We start from the raw sequence: 24,079 nt of genomic DNA, 5'->3' as shown, positions 1-24,079 counted from the left end.
GGTGTAAACATAGAAGCGTGAGCGTCGCCCCCGCCCCGGGCGTGCAGAGACGGGGCCACACGTGAGGCTGCTGTGCTTTGCGTAGGAGCCAGGTCAGGAAGACGGGTGGGGAGGTGACACCCGTGGACGTGCTGGTGACTGTACACACACCCCCTCCAGTCACAGGGTGCACTCCGGCGGGGTCATCGTGGTCCTCACATAGGACATCACAATTTATGGCAGATGCAATGTGTCGGGAGAGACCTGCAGAGAACACAGGCGTGACTCCTTGTCTCCTCTCCTCCGCAGACGGAGCTCTCCCATCGGACACCAGCTACCTCATCTTGACGGCGGCCGTGCCTCGCTTTACGTCATGGCTGGTGAGTGCTGCGTCTGAACAACGTGGGGTTACACGGAACCCATTCAGTTTAATGGGTCACATGCAATGCTTCACTGTAGCCTGAGCGCAGGGATTAATTGGGGGTCCCACTGCCTGCCCAGTGCTCAGTGCAAAAAGCCTTAAACATGCAATTTTTTGGGCGCCATTCTATTTATTTACATTTTACTTTCGCCCCCATAGGTGGATGAGACTGAAGTAAAACTGTCTGAGAAAGCTGTGAATACTGTGAAGGTGAGTCGAATCGTCCGACTCCCGGGTCCAGGGCTGCTTTGGGTGTGTGAGGAGTCGGAGGGACCCTTACACTGTAATGAGAGTGCTGCAAAAGGGAGAAAATCAGCGTTATTTCACACAGGAGCCGGCAGCTGTCAGTCAGAAGTGTGCACGGAGCGGCGACAGTCACAGCAAAGAGAGCCGCTGCTGTGATCACGCCCGACACTGACGGACAGCCGGCATCAGTGCACAGCCAGCTGTCAGTCAGAAGTGTGCACAGAGGAGCGACAGTCACAGCAAAGAGAGCCGCTGCTGTGATCACGCCCGACACTGACGGACAGCCGGCATCAGTGCACAGCCAGCTGTCAGTCGGAAGTGTGCACAGAGGAGCGACAGTCACAGCAAAGAGAGCTGCTGCTGTGATCACGCCCGACACTGACTGACAGCCAGCATCAGTGCACAGCCAGCTGTCAGTCAGAAGTGTGCACAGAGGAGCGACAGTCACAGCAAAGAGAGCCGCTGCTGTGATCACGCCCGACACTGACGGACAGCCAGCATCAGTGCACAGCCAGCTGTCAGTCAGAAGTGTGCACAGAGGAGCGACAGTCACAGCAAAGAGAGCCGCTGCTGTGATCACGCCCGACACTGACGGACAGCCGGCATCAGTGCACAGCCAGCTGTCAGTCGGAAGTGTGCACAGAGGAGCGACAGTCACAGCAAAGAGAGCTGCTGCTGTGATCACGCCCGACACTGACTGACAGCCAGCATCAGTGCACAGCCAGCTGTCAGTCAGAAGTGTACACAGAGCTGCGGCTGTGATCATGTAATCACGCCTGACACTGACTGACAGCCGGCATCAGTGCACAGCCGTTAGATTATACATTGAATTTTATTGAAGAAACCTCTCAATGATAACAGTATAATCTCCAAAATGAATAAAAACTAATTTCTATACATTTGATATGTTTTAAAGAACCGAAAATGCTCATTTGTGGAATTTGCAGCCTTAGGAGGTCACATTCACTGAACAAAAAAGCTATTTAACTCCAAAACCTCCTAATAGGCCAAGTTACATGTAACATAGGAACCTTCTTTGATATCACCTTCATAATTCTTGCATCCATTGAACTTGTGAGTTTTCGGAGAGTTTCTGCTTGTATTTCTTCCCTCCCAGAGCCGCTGTTTTGATGTGAACGGCCTCCCATCCTCATAGATCTTTTGCTTGATGATTCTCCAAAGGTTTTCCATAGGGTTGAGGTCAGGGGAAGATGGTGGCCGCACCATGAGTTTATCTCCTTTTATGCCCATAGCAGCCAATGACTCAGGGGTGTTCTTTGCAGCATGGGATGGGGCATTGTCAACATGAAGATGATTTTGCTCCTGAAGGAACGTTTCTGCTTTTTATACCATGGAATAAAGTTGTCAGTCAGAAACTCTATATACTTTGGAGACGTAATTTTCACACCTTCAGGAACCTTAAAGGGCCCTACCAGCTGTTTCTCCATGATTCCGGCCCAAAACATGACTCCCCCATATCCTTGCTGACGTCGCAGCCTTTGTTGGGACATGGTGCCCATCCACCAACCATCCACTACTCCATCCATCTTGAGCACACAGGGTTGCTCGACACTCATCTGTAAACAAGACTTTTTGGAAATTAGTCTTCATGTATGTCTGGGCCCACTGCAACCGTTTCTGCTTTTGTGAACACTGTTTTAGGGTGGTGGCCGAATATTAGGTTTATGAACCAAAGCAAGCCTTCGAAGGATCCTACACCTTGAGATTCGAGAGACTCCAGAGGCACCAGCAGCTTCAAATAACTGTTTGCTGCTTTGTAATGGTATTTTGGCAGCTGCTCTCTTAATCCAATGAATTTGTCTGGCAGAAACCTTCCTCATTATGCCTTTATCTGCATGAACTCTGTGCTCTGTTTGTCACAAATCTCGTCACAGTGTGATGATCACTCTTCAGTTTTCATGAAATATCTAATGTTTTTATACCTTGCCCAAGGCATTGCACTATTTAATGCTTTTCAGCAGCAGAGAGATCCTTTTTTTCTCTATCGCCTTTCATTGGGGGACACAGGAACCATGGGTGTATGCTGCTGCCACTAGGAGGCTGACACTATGCAAATAAAAAAGTTAGCTCCTCCTCTGCAGTATACACCCTACCGACAGGAAGTAGGATATTCAGTTTAGCTTAGTGACAGTAGGAGGTGGACACGGGTCTTTCATTAGACCCTTATCTACCTCAATGTGCGTCGTTACCTTTCAGGTTTTTCCGGAGGGATACAGGGTGAACAGTCACACCTGTAGTCCCACTATGCGGACTATGAGTACGGCGTGTATTGCCACCCCGTATCCTCATAGATCCCTCTCCAGGACCAAGATCCTAGCACACAAGCGTGCTCAGAAGTCCGGTCCTGGCTCCGTCCCCCACCCACTCGCCCACCAGAGCCTGTCGGTCGGAGGAGACGAGGACGTCCAGCTCCACGGACGTCTAAAACCTTCCAGGTTAGTACCGGTGTGGGATGTTTAGGTGAGTATTTTCCCTCCCCACCCTGTGGCTTCCCTGGATCCTAAAAAGGGGGTTCCTATTTGGGGAGTTTTCTGGTGTGGGTCGCATCTCTTTTCGGCCGCGCCACTTCCGTGGATGCGGCCTCCCTGTCCCCTGTTCCGGCGCGGCTGCCTTTGCGGACCGCCGCGCCGCTTCTTGTCCGGGTGCGCTGTCTGCGTGGCCTTGCTCAGGGGGGACATTTCCGCCTCGGGTCCTGTGGGCTTCCCAGCCCCGGCTTCAGCGCGGCCCTCGGTGGCTCCCCTGCTCCGGCCGCTGTGTGCGGCCGTTCATTTCCTTTCAGCGCGGCGGCTTTGCCGGCCGCCGCATCGCTTCGGCCCTCTGTGGCTTCCCTGCTCCGGCCGCTGTATGCGGCCGTTCATTTCTTTTCGGCGCGGCGGCTTTGCCGGCCGCCGCGTCGCTGGTCGGGCCCCCTGCAGGTGCGTCCCTCTGGCCGCTTGCAGCGCCGCGCGTCCTCCCTCGGCGTGGCGGCTTGCCGGACCGCCGCGCCGCTTTGAACCTGCGGCTGCGCTGCACCCGCCGCTGTGGGCGGCCGCTCGCCTGTCGCCTTCTGCGGCGCGCTGTTTGCCGCTTCGGCCCTTCCATGCCGGTCACCGATCGCTAATTTAGGCCCCGGCTTCTGCCTGGGCCTACTTCCGGTGCCGGACTCCGCCCCCTTTCTTCTCTCATCGGGCGGGCTTTTCTCCCGCCCGACATTTTCACTGCGGCCCGCCTTCTCTCCGCCCACCGGCGCCATCTTGGGACTCCTTTACATGCACCTCAATCTCAGGAGCCCATACCGCGGTCACATCCGCAGATCGAGTCCAATTTGCGGCAGGAGCCCACATCACCCTCCTGCCTAAAAGACGACTTCTTACCGGAGGCCCATCCTATCAAGCCGAACAGCGTCCTCCGGATCCCGTTTTTCGTCTACCGTGAGTAGCTCTGCTCTGCAGACTGACACTCCCCTCTGCCCACACCCCCCCTGCCCCCTAACCACTCGGGAAAAAAGGGGGCCATTCTCGTCTTCCTACTCCTGCAGCAACCCGATTGTGCCTACGGCCCAGGATCCCCCGGCCGATCCGCCCGAGAGTGATAACCCCATCCCAGGCTGGGCCTCCTCTCTGTCTCAATCGGTGGCCAATCTAACACGGGTGTCTCAACCCTGGTGTCCGTGCTGAATCGGTTACCCCTGCAGACCCCCGCAGTAGCCACCGGGTCGCTGGAAGCTCCGTCCGAGCCCTCCAAGGCTAGCTGCAAAAGGTCCAGGCAGGAATGCCAGTCTGAGTCTTCTTCTCGCTCCATCTCGACACTCGGTCCTCCTCTGCAGTCGGCGTCCTCCCGATCCTCCTTCCCTGAGTCAGGCGAGGCTTTCTATGATACGCCTTCGAAGGATAATTTGGAGCCGGTTTCGAACCAGATCGCTAACATGAGGGATATGGTTCAAAGCCTCATTGGAGCGACCAATGAGACCTGTGGCATCAAAGATTCCTCTACGAAACCCGCAGATCAGGCGGTTTCGTTTAGACGGTCTAAACTACCTCCCAAGGTATTTGCTCCTCATCCTGAATTCAAGGAGCTTCTGTCCAGAGAAAGAGCGAATTCTACCAGAAGTTCTCAAAGAGACAAGCGTCTTGGAGTCTCATATCTCTTTCCTCCGGATCTCATTGCCAACGGGAATGAGAGGCGTTAGAGAACGACCTCTCCCCCTGTGGATCCGTCGGCTGCTAAACCCCTCTACTGTGGGTAAAATCCTGGAGGGCATTCTAAGGGACGCTATACTGGAGTATCTGAAGAGGAATAACCTCATGACCCAGTATCAGCACGGGTTTACTAGGGACCGTTCATGTCAGACTAATTTGATCAGTTTCTATGAAGAGGTAAGTTCCGGATTGGACCAAGGGAACCCAGTGGATGTAGTGTATATGGACTTTTCAAAAGCTTTTGATACGGTGCCACACAAAAGGTTGATACATAAAATGAGAATAATGGGGATAGGGGAAAATATGTGCAAGTGGGTTGAGAGCTGGCTCAGGGATAGGAAACAAAGGGTGGTTGTTAATGGAGCACACTCGGACTGGGTAGCGGTTAGCAGTGGGGTACCACAGGGGTCAGTATTGGGCCCTCTTCTTTTTAACATATTTATTAATGACCTTGTAGGGGGCATTCAGAGTAGAATTTCAATATTTGCAGATGACACTAAACTCTGCAGGGTAATCAATACAGAGGAGGACAATTTTATATTACAGGATGATTTATGTAAACTAGAAGCTTGGGCTGATAAATGGCAAATGAGCTTTAATGGGTATAAATGTAAGGTCATGCACTTGGGTAGAAGTAATAAGATGTATAATTATGTGCTTAATTCTAAAACTCTGGGCAAAACCGTCAATGAAAAAGACCTGGGTGTATGGGTGGATGACAAACTTAAATTCAGTGGCCAGTGTCAGGCAGCTGCTACAAAGGCAAATAAAATAATGGGATGCATTAAAAGAGGCATAGATGCTCATGAGGAGAATATAATTTTACCTCTATACAAGTCACTAGTTCGACCACACTTAGAATACTGTGCACAGTTCTGGTCTCCGGTGTATAAGAAAGACATAGCTGAACTGGAGCGGGTGCAGAGAAGAGCGACCAAGGTTATTAGAGGACTGGGGGGTCTGCAATACCAAGATAGGTTATTACACTTGGGGCTATTTAGTTTGGAAAAACGAAGACTAAGGGGTGATCTCATTTTAATGTATAAATATATGAGGGGACAGTACAAAGACCTTTCTGATGATCTTTTTAATCATAGACCTGAAACAGGGACAAGGGGGCATCCTCTGCGGTTGGAGGAAAAAAGGTTTAAGCATAATAACAGACACGGATTCTTTACTGTAAGAGCAGTGAGACTATGGAACTCTCTGCCGTGTGATGTTGTAATGAGTGATTCATTACTTAAATTTAAGAGGGGACTGGATACCTTTCTGGAAAAGTATAATGTTACAGGGTATATACACTAGATTCCTTGATAGGGCGTTGATCCAGGGAACTAGTCTGATTGCCGTATGTGGAGTCGGGAAGGAATTTTTTTCCCCAATGTGGAGCTTACTCTTTGCACATGGGTTTTTTTTGCCTTCCTCTGGATCAACATGTTAGGGCATGTTAGGTTAGGCTATGGGTTGAACTAGATGGACATATAGTCTTCCTTCAACCTTAATAACTATGTAACTATGTAAACTTGCCACCAACACAGTCCTTACGCTGTCCGGTGGGCGGCTCTGAAAGATTCCATCGATAGGATCATGGAATCCTTCGTGAAGTCGGCTTTCAAAACTGCCGAATCATCCCAATGCCCAGCCTTGGCTTCCATTTGGGTTTCGAAGTCTGTATCCGAGGGGCTAAACAACTCCGTTAAGGCATTCAAGCTGGAACTCCATCAGGCCGGCTGGCGGAACTTGCCACCCAGATTACTCACGCCGGGGAATATTTTGTTCCCTGGACGTCGCGGCTTCTGCCGCACAGGCGCCCAGTAATGTTGTTGCCAGCTGTCGCACTGTTTGGCTCAAGAGTCATCAAAGAAGTCCCTTACGAGCCTGCCTTTTCAAGGTTCACGTCCTTTCGGTTCCAAGCTGGACCAAATTTATTAAGGACGCCACTGGCGGCACCAGTCCCCTTCTCCAGACCTCGCCTACTTTCCCTTTAGGCGGCTACTTCGGTCTTTTTGACTTTTTTCGTAGTTTTGCGGCATCAGATTCCTCTTCGCAGAGGCCACAGGCACGTTAAGAGAAGAAGGTATTCTTCGACTCACTCTTTTCTGGCGTGCTCGCTACTCCTAAGGTGGATTCTCCAGGTCCAGGACTGGAGGTTCCACCTAGGCATGACCCACGACCAGACCCCAGCCCGTTTCTCAGGCTGGGCAACCGTCTCCTGTTCCTCAGGGACGTCTGGGTCTCCTCAGTAGAGGGCGCTTGGGCCAGGGCACTTGTATCCTCTAGATACAAATTCTTCATTTCACGGTCCTGGGATCGTTTTCTTCAAATCCCAACCTCCAAGAGACCCCGCTCTAGTCCCGGGTTTCTTTACGGCCATTGTTTCCCTCCTTAAATCTGGGGTAAACGTTCCCGTCCCAGAACAGGAACGGTTCAACGGTTCACAGGCTTCTCTTCGAATCTTTCTGTACTGACACAGGACAACAAGGTTCGTCCCAGTCCGGATCTCCATTTGCTGAACAGGAAGTTTCGTCGGAGACACTTCAGGATGATATTCCCTCGTTCAGTAATCACTTTCATGGAGGCTCAGGAATTTCGGTTTCAGGCTCCCGAAAGTCTATCCATCTTTCCCGACATTCTAACCGTTGCGGGTGGCTCGTCAACAGGAAGAAGTTCCGTCTTGTTCAGCGCCTCGTATCTCCGGGCATGTTCTTCGACACTTGTCGGACCAGAGTCTTCCTTCCCGAGGACAGGATATCCCTCCTTTGTCAGGAAGTTCGCTTGCTCCAGGGTTCTCGGCTCCCCTCCTTTCCGATGGGCCTTAAAGACCCTAAGGAGGTTTGGTTGCAACATCGGAAGCAATTTTCCCTTCGCCCGTTTCTTTCAAGACTTCTTCAGCAGGCTATTTTATCGCAGGGGACAGGTCTGTCTTCTCCCTGCATCGTCCGATCCGGCTTTCTCCCAGGTCAAATGGTTCCTCGACTTGTGGCCGAGGTCACTTCTCTTATCCCAGAGTAGATCCTTCACAGCATATCCTTCCTTCCAGTTCCCTGGCAGGTGGTGACGACGGACGACTGTCCGCTCGCGGAGGCGCGGGGCTTTGTCTCCTGTTCTTTCAGGGTGGTTGGTCGGCGCAGGAACCCTCTGCCGATCAATGTCCTCGAGTTCCGGATCATCTTTCTGTCTTTCCTTCACTGGGTAAGGATTCTCAGCAGCCTGCCAATTCGAATCCAGACAGACAATGACACAGCTGTGGCATATGTCTACCACCAGCGGTGGACTCGGCGTTCGCTGGCCTCGGCCGAGATTCCAGGATCCTCCTTTGGACAGAGGCAACAGTCCTGGTGAGCTCCGCAGTGCATGTCCCCGGCGTGGACATTTAGGCCGCCGACTTCCTCGGCCGCGAGGGCCTCGCGGCAGGGGAATGGTACTTCAGGAGGTTTCCTATCGGATTACTTTTCTATGGGGGACTCCAGAGGTGGTCCTCATGGCGTCCCGATTGAACAGGAGGTCCCTCGGGTCGGCTCAGGGTCACATGTTTCTCTCACAGTGGGGTTGACGCTCTGGCCATTCCTCGGTCGCAGTTCGGGCTCCCCTATTGGTTTCCATGCCTTCCCTTGCTTTCCAAGCTGTCGAAAAAGATCAAGGCTGGATGGGTGCCGGTCATTCTGATCGTCCCGGATTGGCCCAGGAGGTCCTAGATTGCAGACATCGTCAATCCTCTCGCGGACACCCCTGGTGTCTTCCAGGCGGACCCGATCTGCTGTCTCAGAGTTCGATTTTTCACCCGAATTATCGGTCGCCCAGTTTAATGGCGTGGCTGTGAACTCCACAGTTCTAAGAGCGTCCGGCCTTTCGGCCCAGATGGGTCACTCTATAATCCAGGCTGGGAAGCCTTCGTCTTCTTTCAGGATCTACTATCGTACCTGGTAGGCTTACTTTCGTTGTTGCGAGTCCAACCGCTTTTCAGCTATGTCCTTTTTCCCTGCCTTCCATTTGGTTTTCCTTCAGGCAGGACGGGATTCGGGCTTCGCTCTCAGTTCCCTGTAGGGCCAGGTTCCTACGCTCTTCTTCCCTTTAAGAAGACGTTATCTTCTCAGCCACAGGTTAAGACCTCCCTTCTATGAGTGGCCCACGCTGTCCCTCCCGTACAGGGCCTCTGGATTCATGGGATTTAAAGGTTGGGTTGGTGGTGCTTAGGGGTTCCCCCCCTTTGAGCCTCTCAGGGAGTTTTCCCTGTCAGTTCTATCTCGGAACGTGGTTTTTCTCAGGTCCATCTCTTCGATCCGCCGCGTTTTTGAGTTGGCGGCCATTTCTTGCCGACCTCCTTTCTTGATTTTAATCCAGGACAAGGTGGTCGCAGACCTCTGCCTTCCTTCCTTTCTCGAGGTGGTTTTCATCTTTCCACCTCAACAAGGACATCGTTATACCTTTCCTTTTGTCCAGCTCCGACTCTGGAGTGATCGTTGAACAGGCTGGGTCTCGTCAGGGCAGTGAGGATCTCCCTGGCTAGCACAGCCGCTTTCCGAAAGATGGATTCTCTTTTCGCCATCCCTGATGGCGTGCGTAGAGGCCTGCCGGCTTCTAAGGCGACTATTGCTCGCTCTATCAGAATGGCAATTTTGGAAGCTTCCGGGTCAAGAACAAGAGTGCCTCCTGAGATAAGGCTCACTCTACCCGGGCAGTCGGCGCTTCCAGTGCGGTATGCCACGGGGTTATCGCTGATGGCTTTGCAAGCGGCAACCTGATCTTCCATCCACACGTTTCGCCGAACTACGGCGGACTCCAGCCTGGGCAGAAGGATCCTGCAGGCAGCAGTGGTGAGTCCTCGGACCTGATGGAAGTCTGTTTTCCCCACCCCAGGGACTGCTTTGGGACGTCCCATGGTTCCTGTGTCCCCCAATGAAGGGCGATAGAGAAAACAGGATTTTTGGTTGCTTACCGTAAAATCTGTTTCTCGGAGCCTTCATTGGGGGACACAGCTCCCTCCCAAGTTGAACAGCTCTGTTTACTGTTTACGTTTGTGTTCTTTGAACACTCTTTGAGTGTTCGAAACTGTTAATCTATGGAGCGCCGTAGAATTTGTCGGCGCCATATATAAATAAAGTTTATTATTATTATATTATTATTATAGTTCTCTTTTACACGTTGCTTCTCCTACTGCTTTCTCACTAACTGAATATCCTACTTCCTGTCGGTAGGGTGTATACTGCAGAGGAGGAGCTAACTTTTTTATTTGCCTAGTGGCAGCAGCATACACCCCATGGTTCCTGTGTCCCACAATGAAGGCTCCGAGAAACAGATTTTACGGTAAGCAACCAAAAATCCTGTTATTTCCCATATTGCTTGAAACCTATGGCCTGCTTAATAATGTGGAACATAATCTTTAAGTAGTTTTCCTTTAATTAGGATCACCTGGAAAACTAATTATCACATGTGTTTCAGATTGATGTCAGTGATCCACTGAGCCCTGAGACACAATACCATCCACGAGTTTATTTGAAAAACAAAACAAATCTTTATGACACTTAAATCCAATTTGCATAATAATTTGGAACATGGTGTATAACTGGCGACTGTTGTGTTGCAGGAACAAGAATCGTTTCTGGGCGGCTTCCTGGGCGGCGGTGACGGGGCGTACATGTGCTCCAGCAGCCAGCACGTCTCCCCCGAGGAAGGTAATCCGAGACCATACATCCCAGTGCTTAAAGGGAGTGTCCCATCACCGTGCCTTTAATAGAAGAGCTGTCCATGCATTATTGGTGCGCACGGCGCATTACATGGAGGCCGCGGATGGCGATTTCCTTGTCCCACTGTGTGATTTCTCTCCCCTTAGGTAAATTGCATTTCTTCTCGGACGGCCTCCTGTTCGTTCACCCCAGTTACGGGAGCGTGACCGTATCGAGAAGTCACATGACCTCCGCAAAGTTGTACGATGGTGTAAGTATCATGCAGCTAATATTGAGTTTCTCCAGCGTGGGACCACCATACTGTGGGCACAACTTGTGCGCCCCCATTACAGGTGCAAGTAGCAGAGCAGCCTCGGGTCTGAGGAGCCAAACCGACCTCGTCCTAAATCCCTACAGAGCCGTCCACACGTGGAGGAGGCTGGGATCAGTCTCCCTGATGAACCTGAAACCACTGAATTACCCTCCAGTGCCGTCAGCACAGCCCCCTAGGGATCTGTGCCCTCTGCCCCCCATCTGTGCCAGCAGTCCTTGGACTCCGGGGGCTTTTTTTTTTTTTGCTCTCTGACAATAGTCTCAATAATAGGAACTGATTATTTGCTGCAAACAGCAGCGGCCATTGTGTGCTCTCCCGGCCCCCAATCCTCCAGATTATATCTCCTCTCATCCATCCGTGGCAGGCGCTGACCTTCCTGCCATTGTGGACACTAGCGCACAAGGTGGATATTTATAGTCGGGGCACAGTGTCAGTGTGCGAGATAAGAAAGCGAGGTGAGACATTGTCACGGGGCATGGACGGGACATTTATTACACACTAGATGGTGGCCCGATTCTAAAGCATCGGGTATTCTAGAATATGTATGTCCACGTAGTATATTGCCCAGCGACGTAGTATATTGCCCAGCCACGTAGTATATTGCCCAGTCACGTAGTATATTGCCCAGCTACGTAGTATATTGCCCAGCTACGTAGTATATTGCCCAGCCACGTAGTATATTGCACAGCTTGCCCAGTCACATAGTACATTGCACAGAGCCACGTAGTATACAGCACAGAGCCACGTAGTATACAGCACAGAGCCACGTAGTATACAGCACGGAGCCACGTAGTATACAGCACAGAGCCACGTAGTATACAGCACAGTCACGTAGTATGCACCATATCCCTGTTAAAAAAAAAAAAAAAAGAAAATAAAAAATAGTTACATACTCACCTCCTGGAGCCTCCGGATCGAAGCGGCCAGTTCCCGATGCATGTCGCGCGGTCCGGTGTGAAGATTGCATTGCGGTCTCGCGCGATGATGACATAGCGGTCTCGCGAGACCGTACGTCATCATCTCGCGAGACCGCAATGCATGCAGCGGTCACCGGGGCGTCGCGCGGAGCGGGAAAGGCCGGTTCCTGATCCGGGGGGGGGGGGGGCCACCGGAGGGTGAGTATGTAACTATTTTTTATTTATTTATTTATTTTTTTAACAGATAGTTTTACTATTCATGCTGCATAGGCCGCATGAATAGTAAAAAGGTGGTCACACAGGGTTAATAGCAGCGTTAACCTAGTGCGTTACACCGCGGTCAACACTGCCATTAACCCTGTGTGAGAGCTGACCGGAGGGGAGTACGGAGCGGGCACTGACTGCGGGGAGGAAGGAGCGGCCATTTTCTTCCGGACTGTGGCCGTCGCTGATTGGTCGCGGCAGCTATGACAGGCAGCTGTCGAGGCCAATCAGCGAATGAGTAACCGTGACAGAAGGACAGACGGAAGTGACCCTTAGACAATTATAAAGTAGATTGTACCTATGGACTCCTTATATTCCTCCAACGTTATCCCCGACGCTGTACAAAGATGGCGGTCACTCAGACCTTGCAGTCTAATTTCCTGGTGTAGTGAAATATATTTCTGGATGTATAACCAGCAGTAAATTAACATCTGTCCTGAGACAGCAGCTCTCACAAAGGTCATGACCTATGTTATCCTAGGCAGGCAGTCTTCTGGTCTCCAGTCACCCCAGGGGGATGTCCTGAGAACACACAAAGAATTGGAAACACTTCACACCTCCTAGTACCTTTGATGGGAACATGTCAAATTGCAGCCTGACACTGTATATTTGCTCTGAGAAAGAAAGATTGCACGAAGAGTGTTCAAAGAAAAATAATGTATTCATTGGTAAAATAGCCAGGATCCAGTCACAAACCAAGGATTAGAATATTAACCTGAGAGGCTGGTCTAGAAATCTGACCCCCGGGTTGACTCTATAAATTAGGCCTTTACACATAGAAACACGTTCACAGATTGAGGGGCAGCCAAGCTGATGTGAGCCATTCCATATTCATCCCCCCTCAGGATGAATGCCGGACTGCAAAGTTTAGATATTTCTGTAAGTTTTCTCCCTTTATTTTTATAACTGTTTTTGCATATTTGTATGTCACTTTTTATTGCCATATTTTTATACCTTTTATTGTAAGCACTGTACCTTTTCTATTAAAGCTTTAAACTTTAATAAGTTGGAGCCTTATATGCTCTAAAAGAATCCATAGCCTTAGTGTGTGATCCTGGTTCTTGGCATATAGTAGTAGTATTTCAGGGACTCATCGCCCGTGTGTTTGGTGAGTGGTGGCAGCGTGTATGAGCGAGTGTGTGATTTATGCTCCCATTGCAGCATAGGACAGAGGCTGAATGCTGGACTGAGTGAGAGGAGATAGATTAACCCTTGCAGGTGCAACCCCAGTCACGTGCTGAGAAGCAGGTACGTGACACCTGGTCTCGGCACACAGGAAGCCGGTAGAGTGGGAGGAAACAGAGAAGTCTTATAAGTGCTTTCTGCTTTCTAAAATTGTATTTTAATTTTTTCAATTGTTATTTTTTCATATCACACTCTTTATTTAAAATCAAGAATCTTGCAGTTCTCACACCGGCCACCGGGGCTTTTTTAAGGCTCTAACTGTACTTCCAGGAAACACATGAACATTAGCAGCAATGAGCAGACTCCACCCATATGATTTGTACTGATGCATCTAATCAGTGGGTGCAAAGGACTCTGTGAAGGGAGGGGGAGCAGGCGAGCTGTGACATTGACTGGGGGTTCGGGTGTTATCAGCTGTATACACAGGTGTTATCAGTCTTTGTAATCCTGCCTCTGATGGTAAGGAAACTACTGAAAACTATTCCCGAAATGTTAGGAAGTACGTGTCTGAAGGCCCCCATACACATGAGATAACTGCCAGCCAAATGGTTATATCTCTGCCCCCACACCGTACACTACCCACTGCCCCCACACCGTACACTACCCACTGCCCCATACACAGTACACTACCCACTGCCCCATACACAGTACACTACCCACTGCTCCTACACACAGTACACTACCCACAGCCCCCACACCGTACACTACACACTGCCCCATACACAGTACACTACCCACTGCCCCCATACACAGTACACTACCCACTGCCCCCATACACAGTACACTACCCACTGCCCCATACACAGTACACTACCCACTGCCCCATACACAGTACACTACCCACTGCCCCATACACAGTACACTACCCACTGCCCCATACACAGTACACTACCCACTGCTCCTACACACAGTACACTACCCACAGCCCCCACACCGTACACTACACACTGCCCCATACACAGTACACTACCCACTGCCCCCATACACAGTACACTACCCACTGCCCCATACACAGTACACTACCCACTGCCCCCATACACAGTACACTACCCACTGCCCCCATACACAGTACACTACCCACAGCCCCCACACCGTACACTACACACTGCCCCATACACAGTACACTACCCACTGCCCCCATACACAGTACACTACCCCCACACCGTACACTACCCACTGCCCCCATACACAGTACACTACCCACAGCCCCCACACCGTACACTACCCACTGCCCCATACACAGTACACTACCCACTGCCCCCATACACAGTACACTACCCCCACACCGTACACTACCCACTGCCCCCATACACAGTACACTACCCACTGCTCCCACACCGTACACTACCCACTGCCCCATACACAGTACACTACCCACTGCCCCTACACACAGTACACTACCCACAGCCCCCACACCGTACACTACACACTGCCCCATACACAGTACACTACCCACTGCCCCCATACACAGTACACTGCCCCCACACCGTACACTACCCACTGCCCCCATACACAGTACACTACCCACTGCTCCCACACCGTACACTACCCACTGCCCCATACACAGTACACTACCCACTGCCCCCATACACAGTACACTACCCCCACACCGTACACTACCCACTGCCCCCATACACAGTACACTACCCACTGCTCCCACACCGTACACTACCCACTGCCCCATACACAGTACACTACCCACTGCCCCTACACACAGTACACTACCCACAGCCCCCACACCGTACACTACACACTGCCCCATACACAGTACACTACCCACTGCCCCCATACACAGTACACTACCCCCACACCGTACACTACCCACTGCCCCCATACACAGTACACTACCCACTGCTCCCACACCGTACACTACCCACTGCCCCATACACAGTACACTACCCACTGCCCCTACACACAGTACACTACCCACAGCCCCCACACCGTACACTACACACTGCCCCATACACAGTACACTACCCACTGCCCCCATACACAGTACACTGCCCCCACACCGTACACTACCCACTGCCCCCATACACAGTACACTACCCACTGCTCCCACACCGTACACTACCCACTGCCCCCATACACAGTACACTACCCACATCCCCCATACACCGTACACTACCCACTGCCCCATACACCGTACACTACCCACTGCCCCCATACACAGTACACTACCCACTGCCCCCATACACAGTACACTACCCACATCCCCCACACCGTACACTACCAACTGCCCCCTTACACCATACACTACCCACTGCCCCCATACACAGTACACTACCCACTGCCCTATACACTACACACTGCCCCATACACAGTACACTACCCACTGCCCCCTTACACCATACACTACCCACTGCCCCCTTACACAGTTAACTACCCACTGCCCCCTCTGGCCACCTCCTTTTTCTCCGGCGGACTCCCCTGGCCACCTCTTTCTCCAGGAGACCCCTCTGGCTGCCTCTCTTTCCGGCGGACCCCTCTGGCCGCCTCTTTCTCCGGCGGACGCCTCTGGCCACCTCCTTTTTCTCCGGCGGACTCCTCTGGCCACCTTTTTCTCCGGGAGACCCCTCTGGCTGCCTCTCTTTCCAGCGGACCCCTCTGGCCACCTCCTTTTTTTCCGGCGGACTCCTCTGGCCACCTCTTTCTCCGGCGGACCCCTCTGGCTGCCTCTCTTTCCAGCGGACCTCTCTGGCCGCCTCTTTCTCCGCCGGACCCCTCTGGCTACCTCTTTCTCCGGCGGACCCCTCTGGCTACCTCCCTCTCCAGCGGACCCCTCTGGCTACCTCCTTCTCCAGCGGATCCCTCTGGCCACGCCTTTCTCCAGTGGACCCCTCTGGCCACCTTTTTCTCCAGCGGACCCCTCTGGCCACCCCTTTCTCCGGCGGACCCGTCTGGTCACCCCTTTCTCCGGCGGACCCGTCTGGCCACCCCTTTCTCCGGCGGACCCCTCTGGCCACCTTCTCCAGCCAACCCCTCTGGCCATCTCTTTCTCCAGCGGACCCCTCTGGCCATCTCTTTCTCCAGCGGACCCCTCTGGCCATCTCTTTCTCCAGCGGACCCCTCTGGCCACCTCCCTCTCCAGCGGACCCCTCTGGCCACCTCTATCTCCAGCGGACCCCTCTGGCCACCTCTATCTCCAGCGGACCCCTCTGGCCACCTCTATCTCCAGCGGACCCCTCTGGCCACCTCCCTCTCCGGCGGACCCCTCTGGCCACCTCCTTCTCCGGCGGACCCCTCTGTCTGGCCACCTCCTTTATCTCTTCTGGTATCGGCTTATCTCCCAGGTCACACAATGCTTGGACAGTGGTAACCAACAGTCTCGGATTCTTCTCTTCCCGACATCCTTGGTCTCTCACTGTCATGTTGTTTGGCGGCTGCAGTCTGATGTGTGTGGCGGCCTGCACTCTGCGGATGGGAGCGCAATGGATTTAGTGGGATAAGCGATAAAATAAGGAGAACTTAGAATATCATCATTCATTGTTTCAGTTTTCTTATCGAGCCCCTGGGCCGGCACAGCCTGTAGTCAGTGACTTTCCTCTACGAGCCTCCTGATGACTCATGTCTCTCCTCCTCCTGCAGGACTCCAGCAGTGCCGCCGCCATCCTCCTCCTGGAGTATAAGAGCGCTCTGCTCCCCCACCTGCCGCTGCCGCTCATCACTCCTGGAAACTTCATCGCATTCGCACTTTTCCCAAAGTCTAAAAGCTTCCGAAGCTTCTACTCACAGGTGATTGTACGGGGGCGGTATACGAGGAATGGTGTACAGGGGGCGGTGTACAGATGGCGGTGTACGGGGGTCGGTGTACGAGGGATGGTGTATGGGGGGCGGTGTATGGATGGCGGTGTACGAGGAATGGTGTATGGGGGGCGGTGTATGGATGGCGGTGTACGAGGAATGGTGTATGGGGGGCGGTGTATGGATGGCGGTGTACGAGGGATGGTGTATGGGGGGCGGTGTACGAGGAATGGTGTACAGGGGGCGGTGTACAGATGGCGGTGTACGAGGGATGGTGTATGGGGGCGGTGTATGAATGGCGGTGTACGGGGGGGGGGGGGCGGTGTACGGGGCGGAGCTCACTACATACAGATTATACACTCACCACTAGGTGGAGATCACTACATACAGATTATACAGCCACCACTAGGTGGAGCTCGCTACATACAGATTATACAGCCACCACTAGGGGGAGCTCACTACATACAGATTTTACAGCCACCACTAGGGGGAGCTCACTACATACAGATTATACATCCACCACTAGGAGAAGCTCACTACATACAGATTATACAGCCACCACTAGAGGAAGCTCACTGCATACAGATTATACAGCCACCACTAGGGGGAGCTCACTACATACAGATTTTACAGCCACCACTAGGGGGAGCTCACTACATACAGATTATACATCCACCACTAGGGGGAGCTCACTACATACAGATTATACAGCCACCACTAGGAGGAGCGCACTACATATAGATTATACAGCCACCACTAGGAGGAGCGCACTACATACAGATTATACAGTCACCACTAGGAGGAGCGCACTACATATTGATTATACAGCCACCACTAGGGGGAGCTCACTATATACAGATTATACAGTCACCACTAGGGGGAGCTCACTACATACAGATTATACATCCACCACTAGGAGAAGCTCACTACATACAGATTATACAGCCACCACTAGAGGGAGCTCACTACATACAGATTATACAGCCACCACTAGGGGGAGCTCACTACATACAGATTATACAGTCACCACTAGGGGGAGCTCACTATATACCGATTATACAGCCACCACTAGGGGGAGCTCACTGCATACAGATTATACAGCCACCACTAGAAGGAGCTCACTACATACAGATTATACAGTCACCACTAGGGGGAGCTCACTACATACAGATTATACAGTCACCACTAGGAGGAGCTCACTACATACAGATTATACAGTCACCACTAGGGGGAGCTCACTACATACAGATTATACAGCCACCACTAGAAGGAGCTCACTGCATACAGATTATACAGTCACCACTAGGAGGAGCTCACTACATACAGATTATACAGTCACCACTAGGTGGAGCTCACTGCATACAGATTATACAGCCACCACTAGAAGGAGCTCACTACATACAGATTATACAGTCACCACTAGGGGGAGCTCACTACATATAGATTATACAGCCACCACTAGAAGGAGCTCACTACATACAGATTATACAGTCACCACTAGGGGGAGCTCACTACATATAGATTATACAGCCACCACTAGAAGGAGCTCACTACATACAGATTATACAGCCACCACTAGGAGGAGCTCACTACATACAGATTATACAGTCACCACTAGGGGGAGCTCACTACATACAGATTATACAGTCACCACTAGGGGGAGCTCACTATATACCGATTATACAGCCACCACTAGGGGGAGCTCACTGCATACAGATTATACAGTCACCACTAGAGGGAGCTCACTACATACAGATTATACAGTCACCACTAGGGGGAGCTCACTACATATAGATTATACAGCCACCACTAGAAGGAGCTCACTACATACAGATTATACAGTCACCACTAGGGGGAGCTCACTACATATAGATTATACAGCCACCACTAGAAGGAGCTCACTACATACAGATTATACAGCCACCACTAGGAGGAGCTCACTACATACAGATTATACAGTCACCACTAGGGGGAGCTCACTACATACAGATTATACAGTCACCACTAGGGGGAGCTCACTATATACCGATTATACAGCCACCACTAGGGGGAGCTCACTGCATACAGATTATACAGTCACCACTAGAGGGAGCTCACTACATACAGATTATACAGTCACCACTAGGTGGAGCTCACTGCATACAGATTATACAGTCACCACTAGGGGGAGCTCACTGCATACAGATTATACAGCCACCACTAGGGGGAGCTCACTACATACAGATTATGCAGCCACCACTAGGGGGAGCTCACTGCATACAGATTATACAGTCACCACTAGAAGGAGCTCACTACATACAGATTATACAGCCACCACTAGGGGGAGCTCACTGCATACAGATTATACAGTCACCACTAGGTGGAGCTCACTGCATACTGATTTATATTTCCATCACCATGGGCAGCTCACTGCATACAGCCACAACTAGGTGGCCTTCACTATCTGATCTAACATGCAGATTAACATTGTAGGCCGGCTCCTGAGCTGGGAGAGGACTGAGCTGTTTGGCATATGATGATATAATAGAGTCCTTTTCTATAGTAATGACTTTTATCATCCACTTCAGGTGCTAAACACATGGCAGCGGCAGACGGAGAGTTGTGGAGTGACCCTCCAGCTCATCCAGGAACACCAGCTCTCCGAGGAACAGAAGAAAATGTAGGTCCAAATTCTAAGAGGTTATCTGGGATAAAGAGAAAGTTCTGCATTCCCTTTTTATGACTGCAGATTATCGGATCGTGACAATGTCCAATGTGCTCGCTATCCGAATTCTTCTATATTTCCAGAGAGAGTGGTCGCTCACATGAACACAAGTGTGTGCTTTGCACATTTTGCAGTTAGATACAATATTAAATTTATTTTAGACTCGGAAAAACCCTTTAATATACAGGGTATCACTGCACACACAGGCGGTTTTTACTGCTCAGGTGACATAATGTCCGTACGTCCTGAAACCCATGATACTACATGCCACCATAGTGTGCCTGATACATAGAGGGGGAGTTCATTACATACAGATTACACAGCCACCACCAGAGGGAGCGCACTACATACAGATTTATACAGCCACCACTAGGGGGAGCTCACTACATACGGATTACACAGCCACCACTAGAGGGAACTCACTACATACGGATTACACAGCCACCACCAGAGGGAGCTCACTATATACAGATTATACAGTCACCACTAGGGGGAGCTCACTACATACAGATTATACAGCCACCACCAGAGGGAGCGCACTACATACAGATTATACAGTCACCACTAGGAGGAGCTCACTACATACAGATTATACAGCCACCACTAGGAGGAGCTCACTACATACAGATTATACAGTCACCACTAGGGGGAGCTCACTACATACAGATTACACAGCCACCACTAGAGGGAGCTCACTACATACAGATTATACAGCCACCACTAGAGGGAGCTCACTACATACAGATTATACAGTCACCACTAGGTGGAGCTCACTACATACAGATTTATACAGCCACCACTAGGGGGAGCTCACTACATACAGATTACACAGCCACCACTAGAGGGAGCTCACTACATACACATTATACAGCCACCACTAGGGGGAGCTCACTACATACGCATTATACAGTCACCACTAGGGGGAGCTCACTACATACAGATTATACAGCCACCACTAGGAGGAGCTCACTACATACAGATTATACAGCCACCACTAGGGGGAGCTCACTACATACAGATTACACAGCCACCACTAGAGGGAGCTCACTACATACACATTATACAGTCACCACCAGAGGGAGCTCACAATATACACATTATACAGCCACCACTAGGGGGAGCTCACTACATACACATTATACAGCCACCACTAGGGGGAGCTCACTACATACACATTATACAGTCACCACTAGGAGGAGCTCACTACATACGGATTATACAGTCACCACTAGGGGTAGTACACTACATACAGATTATACAGCCACCACTAGGGGGAGCTCACTACATATAGATTATACAGCCACCACTAGGGGGAGCTCACTACATACAGATTACACAGCCACCACTAGAGGGAGCTCACTACATACAGATTATACAGCCACCACTAGAGGGAGCTCACTACATACAGATTATACAGTCACCACTAGGGGGAGCTCACAATATACACATTATACAGTCACCACTAGAGGGAGCTCACTACATACAGATTATACACCCACCACTAGAGGGAGCTCACAATATACACATTATACAGTCACCACTAGGAGGAGCTCACTACATACAGATTACACAGCCACCACTAGGGGGAGCTCACTACATACAGATTATACAGCCACCACTAGGGGGAGCTCACTACATACAGATTACACAGCCACCACTAGGGGGAGCTCACTACATACAGATTATACAGCCACCACTAGGGGGAGCTCACTACATACAGATTATACAGTCACCACTAGAGGGAGCTCACTACATACACATTATACAGCCACCACTAGGGGGAGCTCACTACATACGCATTATACAGTCACCACCAGAGGGAGCTCACTACATACACATTATACAGCCACCACTAGGGGGAGCTCACTACATACACATTATACAGTCACCACTAGGAGGAGCTCACTACATACGGATTATACAGTCACCACTAGGGGTAGTACACTACATACAGATTATACAGCCACCACTAGGGGGCGCTCACTATATACAGATTTATACAGCCACCACTAGGGGGAGCTCACTACATACAGATTACACAGCCACCACTAGAGGGAGCTCACTACATACAGATTATACAGCCACCACTAGTGGGCGCTCACTATATACAGATTTATACAGCCACCACTAGGGGGAGCTCACTACATACAGATTACACAGCCACCACTAGAGGGAGCTCACTACATACAGATTATACAGCCACCACTAGAGGGAGCTCACTACATACAGATTATACAGTCACCACTAGGGGGAGCTCACAATATACACATTATACAGTCACCACTAGAGGGAGCTCACTACATACAGATTATACACCCACCACTAGAGGGAGCTCACAATATACACATTATACAGTCACCACTAGGAGGAGCTCACTACATACAGATTACACAGCCACCACTAGGGGGAGCTCACTACATACAGATTATACAGCCACCACTAGGGGGAGCTCACTACATACAGATTACACAGCCACCACTAGGGGGAGCTCACTACATACAGATTACACAGCCACCACCAGAGGGAGCGCACTACATACAGATTTATACAGCCACCACTAGGAGGAGCTCACTACATACAGATTATACAGCCACCACTAGGGGGAGCTCACTACATACAGATTATACAGCAACCACTAGGGGGAGCTAACTACATACAGATTATACAGTCACCACTAGGGGTAGTACACTACATACAGATTATACACCCACCACTAGAAGGAGCTCACTACATACAGATTATACAGCCACCACTAGTGGGCGCTCACTACATACAGATTATACAGCCACCACTAGAGGGAGCTCACTACATACAGATTATACAGCCACCACTAGGGGGAGCTCACTACATACAGATTATACAGCCACCACTAGAGGGAGCTCACTACATACAGATTATACAGCAACCACTAGGGGGAGCTAACTACATACAGATTATACAGTCACCACTAGGGGTAGTACACTACATACAGATTATACACCCACCACTAGAAGGAGCTCACTACATACAGATTATACAGCCACCACTAGTGGGCGCTCACTACATACAGATTATACAGCCACCACCAGAGGGAGCGCACTACATACAGATTTATACAGCCACCACTAGGGGGAGCTCACAATATACAGATTACACAGCCACCACTAGGGGGAGCTCACTACATACAGATTATACAGCCACCACTAGAGGGAGCTCACTACATACAGATTATACAGCCACCACTAGGGGGAGCTCACTACATACAGATTATACAGCAACCACTAGAGGGAGCTCACTACATACAGATTATACAGCCACCACTAGAGGGAGCTCACTACATACAAATTATACAGCAACCACTAGGGGGAGCTAACTACATACAGATTATACAGTCACCACTAGGGGTAGTACACTACATACAGATTATACACCCACCACTAGAAGGAGCTCACTACATACAGATTATACAGCCACCACTAGTGGGCGCTCACTACATACAGATTATACAGCCACCACTAGAGGGAGCTCACTACATACAGATTATACAGCCACCACTAGGGGGAGCTCACTGCATACAGATTATACAGCCAGCACTAGAGGGAGTGCACTACATACAGATTATACAGCCACCACTAGGGGGAGCTCACTACATACAGGTTATACAGTCACCACTAGAGGGAGCTCACTGCATACAGATTACACAGCCACCACCAGAGGGAGCGCACTACATACAGATTTATACAGCCGCCACCAGAGGGAGCTCACTACATACAGATTATACAGCCACCACTAGAGGGAGCTCACTGCATACAGATTACACAGCCACCACCAGAGGGAGCGCACTACATACAGATTTATACAGCCGCCACCAGAGGGAGCTCACTACATACAGATTATACAGCCACCACTAGAGGGAGCTCACTACATAAAGATTTATACAGCCACCACTAGAGGGAGCTCACTACATACACATTATACAGCCACAACTAGGGGAAGCTCACAACATACGGATTATACAGTCACTACTAGAGGGAGCTCACTATATACATATCATACAGCCACCACTAGAGGGCGCTCACTGCATACAGATCATACAGCCACCACTAGGGGGATCTCACTGCATACAGATTATATAGCCAGCACTAGGGGAGCTCACTACATACAGATTGTAAAGTAAATAAGGCAGCACACTGCAGCGCTAGAACATACAAACTTGAAAAACGAAATTTGAACTGCATTACTGCACTAGAAATATGAAAAATGAGAGCGTTTAGCGCATAAAAATGGCCAATTTTATGTGTACCTGGTAGCCCCTTTACGGCATCTCTCTTATACCAGGTCCTACGCTTGCCCTACCTCGCTGAGAATAAACGTCTCCATCTGAATGGGTACATGTGAAACCTCTTCCTAGACTAAAATTCTCTCTCTCTATGGAGGGGTATTG

The 24,079-nt window shown here is 50.6% G+C and overlaps 1 protein-coding gene across 1 annotated transcript in view; it reads left to right on the top strand.

Annotated features, from left to right (window-relative positions):
- The window catches only part of DNAAF9 (dynein axonemal assembly factor 9), a 128,883-nt gene that overhangs the window by 77,748 nt on the left and 27,056 nt on the right, over positions 1 to 24,079 (top strand). The window contains exons 18-23 of the mRNA XM_069745132.1: positions 289 to 359; positions 560 to 610; positions 10,430 to 10,517; positions 10,676 to 10,779; positions 16,797 to 16,943; positions 19,520 to 19,611. Coding sequence (XP_069601233.1) covers positions 289 to 359; positions 560 to 610; positions 10,430 to 10,517; positions 10,676 to 10,779; positions 16,797 to 16,943; positions 19,520 to 19,611 — 553 coding nt within the window. The remainder of the gene's footprint in view (positions 1 to 288; positions 360 to 559; positions 611 to 10,429; positions 10,518 to 10,675; positions 10,780 to 16,796; positions 16,944 to 19,519; positions 19,612 to 24,079) is intronic.

The sequence above is a fragment of the Ranitomeya imitator genome, chromosome 1 (assembly GCF_032444005.1).
Source record: "Ranitomeya imitator isolate aRanImi1 chromosome 1, aRanImi1.pri, whole genome shotgun sequence".
Classification (NCBI taxonomy): domain Eukaryota; kingdom Metazoa; phylum Chordata; class Amphibia; order Anura; family Dendrobatidae; genus Ranitomeya; species Ranitomeya imitator.
The sequence above is the reverse complement of the archived record's forward strand: the minus strand, read 5'-3'. Positions and strand labels throughout refer to the sequence as shown.